Source organism: Andrographis paniculata, unplaced genomic scaffold, assembly GCF_009805555.1.
Source record: "Andrographis paniculata isolate CXL003 unplaced genomic scaffold, ASM980555v1 Contig35END, whole genome shotgun sequence".
Classification (NCBI taxonomy): domain Eukaryota; kingdom Viridiplantae; phylum Streptophyta; class Magnoliopsida; order Lamiales; family Acanthaceae; genus Andrographis; species Andrographis paniculata.
In genome coordinates, this window is record NW_026137568.1 from 1967681 (window position 1) to 1973853 (window position 6173).

A 6173-nucleotide genomic window follows, 5' to 3' on the forward strand; every position below is an offset into this window, starting at 1 on the left:
TAATTTAGGTCTTTATTTAGAACCAAACATCAGTTTTAGACAACGAAGGTGTTTCGTGCAAATTTTACATTAACACAATGGGTTTCACGCAATAAATAAAATACATGGTATATTATGCATTTTTACTAAAAACACAAGTGCTGTTGTATAATTTACCCTTTTTTTCAATAACACAAAATAAACCCATCCAATATTTTAGCAAATATAACCTTCTAGAGCTCCCTAAGTTTTGTTTTAATTTAAGTTTTGGGAGTGATTTTTTTTAGTTTTATAAGTTTACAAAATTAAATTGATGTAAGCTTTATTCTTTCTATTGTTTTTTTTTTTCGTACAATTTTTTAAAAAATTAATACACTACACATATTTATTATTTTTATATTCTTTACATAATTTTTAATATTTCACATATATATATATATTTTTAACAATTGTCACAAAACAAACATACCCATTAATTTCTATTTTCCATAAAAGTCATATTTTAATATAATTTTTTAGTAAAAAATGTACAAATAGTGTCTCCTTCTAAGCAATTGGATTGATTTTTGCTTGGGTTTACGAGAATTGTACCAAAAATATAAAATATATTATTTTAAATTAAATATTTAATTTAATTTGTTTTTACTTTTTGTAACAAATATGTTTGAAAAAAAATATAGGTTTATAGGTTTTGTATAATTAATAAATAAATATAGGTTTATAGGTTTAACTTAGGCGCAAGTTTGATTGGTTTTGTATAATTAATAAATAATTAAAAAATATATTAGTGACAATAATTATAATTAAATAAAAATAATTAAAATTAAAATTAAAATAATTAAATAATTTAATTAAAATAAAATATATTCTTAAAATCAATAATTATATTTTAAAAAAATAAATCATAGAACGACAAAAAAATAGAAAAAATGTACTGGAACTCGTATATTATTATTTTTTTAAATTGCAGTTGAAAAAATAGTTTTGGAATAACTGAGTAAATGTATAAAAAGAAAACAAAAAGTCGTTTTTAAACACAAGCCCGTACGACGCGCTTGCATCGTTTTCTCAGTTTTTGACGGGTCGTCTTGGAAGAGCCGAGACTAGCCGAGCCGAGCCGAGGGAGATACGATACGATACGATTACGCATGTTCCGTTTCCGAAAACACCCCCTGGAAGATTTTCCAGAAGCGTTGAGGAGGAGGAGGAGTTGGGAATTGGGATAGGCAGGCGTGCGTTGAGTGAAGAGGAAGAAATCGAAGCTCATACCCCTTTTTCTTCCTTCTTCCCCAAGAACTTAATTCAATTTTGATTATTACCTATAGTTTTCGGGAACAAGAAAAATTCAGGGGAAAAAATTCAAAATGGGATTGCAGCAATCGAAAGACGAACTGCTATACAAGCGAGTGAATTCGGGAGATATTGAAGCCATCAAAGCTCTGCGGAGGGAAGGCGCCGGGCTTGAGGTATCCTGGAAGTCAGACCAGGAGTTTTTTCTTATCTTTTTCGATTGGATTATGCATTAGATTTGCTCCGTGACGTGTATTTCTGTTTTAAGAGGTTGCTGATCTTTAGTTGCTTCATCTTATTTTCATTGCCGATATGCATTTTTCGTGGATAGAGACTCCGGATTAATGTTTTCTTCTTGAACTGCCGCAGAGGCATTCGATTTTGAATTTTCCTTAAACTTGTAGCATTTGATCAATCCAATACGTGATAAATATAATGATTTTATGTCTATCTATGTGCACGATTTTTGAATCTGATTATTGTCATTCGTGCTATAAGAACTTTTGTTCTTTTGGATAGAATTAGAACTATCCTCTTAGGATGTGTTGTTTATTGTTAAGCATTAGTTAATTTCATGTGTAGATTTATGTGTAAGGATTAATTAATGTTGTATAGAACCTTGGTTTCGGATCGAGTCCTATTCGGAAAGTGTAAGAGATACATAGGTTAAGCTTCCATTATTAGTCGTAAGCACGAATCTTCCTCGAAGAATTATAGATATTAGTTAATATACATGTATATATTTATGTATGAGGATTACTTAACTTTGTATAAATCCTTGGTTTCGGATTGAGTCCTATTCGGAGAGTGGTAGAGATACATGAATAATTCGAGCTTCCATTATTAGTTGTAAGCATGAATCTTCATCGAAGAATTATAGATATTAGTTAATATACATAATACATGTATAAATTTATGTATGAGGATTAGTTAACATTGTATAAATCCTTGGTTTCGGATTGAGTCCTGTTCGAAGAGTGGTATAAATACATGAATAGGTTGAGTTTCCATTATTAGTCGTAAGCACGACTCTTCCTCGAAGAATTATAAAAAATTAGTTGATATACATGTATAAATTTATGTATGAGGATTACTTAACATTGTATAAATCATTGGTTTCGGATTGAGTCCTATTCGGAGAGTGGTAGAGATACATGAATAGGTCGAGTTTCCATTATAAGTCGTAAGCAAGACTTCCTCAAAGAATTATAGATATTAGTTAATATACATGTATAAATTTATGCATGAGGATTAATTAACATTGTATAAATCCTTGATCTCGGATTGAGTCCTATTCGGAGACTGGTAGAGATACATGAATAGGTTGAGCTTCCATTATTAGTCGTAGGCACGACTCTTCCTTGAAGAATTTTCGATATTGTATTGTGTTTGCACCTTCATGTGTGCTTGGTGAAGTTTCTACATATAATTCTTTTCTCTAAGCTAACCTCCTAATTGTTTACAATAAAATTGATTTGTCTTTCTCGTGTCTATTCGTTCTTTTTGTATTATCCATGGTTAGTTTCAAATTCTTGCACCGGAACATCAGATGGGATTTTCCCAACAGCTTAGTATACATGAATTCTTTCTCGTATATCGGTCTTATTTGAATGTATATAAAGATCAAATTAAACTTGTTTAACCACATCGCATAATGTTAAGGCTGCCCTGTTTCGGAGTCGGATTCATTCCCTTATATAGTGCTTGTGGTTTCAGTGGACTGATAAAGAAAGAAAGACTCCATTGATTGTTGCTTGCACAAGTTTGGAGCTTTATAATGCAGCTAAAACTTTGATAGAATTGGGCGCCAATGTCAATGCTTATAGTCGAGGTGAGTTCATCTGCCTAAAATTTAACTGCAATACATTATATTATCAATTATCGGTGTTTTGTGGTGACTCGAACTATTTCACTTACTTGGTTGAATTTTTCCTCTCGAGGTTGCAATGGAGGAACCCCTTTACATCATGCTGCAAGAAGAGGCCTCGAGCAGACTGTGAATTTACTTCTTTCACATGGGGGTGTGTCTATTTGCATAATTTCCATGGTTTCGACTTCTTGAATGTTAGGCATATTTTTTTTCTCATTTGTAGTGATGAAATGTTTCTTTTGGAAATCTCAGCAAATGCACTAGAAATGAACGACGAATATCAAACCCCTCTTGATATTGCAAGACTTAAAGGACATGGTAATGTTGTCCGAGCAATTGAGGTATATATCCCCTCATACTAATTTCCGTTTCATTTAAATGCAATTCGTTCGAGTGTTAACATTTTTAAGTTGCGACTCTTAGGGGCGTATCTGCTTTTTCTCTGGATGGCTGCGGGAACTTCATGGTCCCGGCTTTCTTGATCTTCTGGCTCCTCAGTTACTTTCAAGAAGAGTGTGAGTGCAATGCTGAAGTTGATTTAGTATCATTATTATCTCTTTCAAATCTCCAACATTAACTTTTTGTTCGATCGATTTGTGGATACATATGTTTCTCTACTCGATGCTGATCGCCAAATTAGCTTACCTCGATGATTCATAACTTCAACATTATATTAGATCAGTTATTTTAGCGATCACTATGACATTTATTCGTCATCAATGCAAATGTAGGTGGGTGGTTGTTTTGCCTTGTGGCTCCCGGAATAAGCGAAAGCCTTTGAGATTGGAGGTCGCAATATACTCTAACCTGGAGGTGCCGTATTTATCAACTTCGCGCCCTTTTCTTACGCTCTAAATGTCATATATGATCATCGCGTCGATTAAAGTTTTCATTGTTACTTCGTCGGCAGGATTCCCAACCGCGCACCATCATACCTCTGTCGAAAGCTAAGTTAGAAGAGCCCAAATTCCACCAGCCTGACCCGGTAGCGATAATCTCTCATATTTCGAAAAGTAAGCTCTTACCTTTCAGTATTTGCGCCGCAACTTAAACGAAAAAGTTTATCGTTCGTTATCTTTATGCATAGTTTCGAAACTCTGGAGGAAGAGGCGCGGGATTAAACACTCCCAAGAGGCAGGCCGTGGTAATTTCGATTTCTTCGAAAGATACTTTCGACTACCAAAAATGCTGAAATGCTGACTCGAACCTTTTTTTGTAGGTACGCGTATTAAACTTGCCCCCGTGCATGCTGTCGAAAAGCATCTATTACGGGATTTCTCCAACGCCTGCAACGGAGTTCGCCAGGCGACGACGCACCCATCGTTCCCCGTCCCGATTCCTCCGGCAGGAGTGTATACCGTCCCTACCGCTCCTGCGGCGACATTTCCGACGCCTACGGCTCCGGCATCTGCGCAATTGTCGTCCGAAGACGAAGAATTAGCCGCGGCAATTAAAGCCTCCCTCCAGTCCTCCCCGCGGCCTCCATCGCCGGATACGAATCCTCCCTTCACAAAATCAGTATATGCCGATATGAAAAGCTCAGGTAACCAATCGAGCATTCCGGCGCGCGTTGATCAGAGTCGTTCTGATGGTGGCGCGTCTGCGGAGATATCGGAGAATTCGTCGTGCACGATATGCCTGGATGCTGCGGTCGAGGGGGCTTGCATACCGTGCGGGCATATGGTCGGGTGCATGTCGTGTTTGAAGGAGATTCAGGGGAAGATGTTCGGGTGCCCCGTGTGCCGTTCGCGCATCGATCAAGTCGTAAGGATTTATGCTGCTTAGTCGACTCAACTCGACTCGTCTTGTGTTGTTCTTGTTCGTCGACCTTATCTTATATAAATAAATAATGTGAGTTACTTCGTGTTTAAACTTTTAGATCAGACGGTCTTTTATTCCAAAATTTGTTGATATCATCAAACTGTAATGTTTTCTTTAATGGCACAAGATTTTGCTAAGGGTGTGTTAGTTTGCAAGCTTTTGGTTTTTATTTATTCTTAGGTTTTTTTTCTCAAAAATATTTTCTCCGTCCACTTAATAAGTTTACATTTATCTTTTGTGTCATTCTATTTAATATTAAAAATATTTTTTATATTTGTATAATTTTTTGTATAAACGTCCTTCTATTAGTATTGTAGGATATTAATAGAAATATTTTTGTCATTTTTCGTTGATTTGTATTACATTTTTGATATAAAAATTAATATTCAAATACCAACAAGTAAAAAATAAATGTAAACTTTCAATGCTACCGAGGGAGGGAGTATTTTATTTTCAATTATTATAAACTATTATATACATTAAAATTTAAATTGGTACTTAAAATTTCATATCATATTAAATACACCAAACATTCTTCTAAAGTTTCTCCTCAATAGAGTGAATCTGGTGTGTTCGTTTGTAGGATTTAGACAAAATCTTACTACTCACTCAAAAGTTTTCTCCAAAAAATATCAAATAAAATACTTATTTTTTATTTTTTATATTATACTAAAAATTAATTTTACATTCAAAACATCACATCAACACCTATTTATATCACATCATACAACTATTCAAATTCAAAATTTTTACTATTCAAATCCCAACTCAAAATCCAAACCCCCAAACAAACACACCTGTACAAGGAATATTTTTATTGTTATATAATACTCCCTTCGTCCATAAACTATAGTTTTGGTTGTATTGGACATAAAATTTAAGGAATATTGATATTATATTTTTAGTGAGTAAAAAATAGTAAAAAACATTTTTGTCCTTGCGAGTGTATTAATGTAAAAGGTAGTAACAATTGTGTAATAATAATGAAAGAGTATGAATACTTATTTAATGATATGATTATTTATGAAAATAAGACTATTGTTTTAGTACGGTGGGAGTATATATATATATGCATATATATTTTTTTGTAATATTTTTTTCAACATTATAGCATCTAATCCGTCGAGGTGGATTAAGTGTTATATTTATTTGAATGTTTAAAAATTGTACTCCCTCCGTCCCATATAATATGGGCGTATTATTGTAGACATGG

The 6173-nt window shown here is 33.8% G+C and overlaps 1 protein-coding gene across 1 annotated transcript; it reads left to right on the forward strand.

Moving 5' to 3' along the window:
* The first annotated feature begins 1044 nt into the window (after positions 1 to 1044).
* LOC127249383 (putative E3 ubiquitin-protein ligase XBAT35) lies at positions 1045 to 5115 on the forward strand. Its single transcript, XM_051272150.1, has 9 exons — positions 1045 to 1445; positions 2986 to 3100; positions 3210 to 3290; positions 3392 to 3480; positions 3563 to 3654; positions 3871 to 3952; positions 4050 to 4152; positions 4227 to 4283; positions 4359 to 5115. The coding sequence occupies exons 1-9, from the start codon at positions 1344 to 1346 to the stop codon at positions 4922 to 4924; spliced, it is 1287 nt and encodes a 428-aa protein (XP_051128107.1). The 5' UTR covers positions 1045 to 1343; the 3' UTR covers positions 4925 to 5115.
* The last annotated feature ends 1058 nt before the right edge of the window (positions 5116 to 6173 follow it).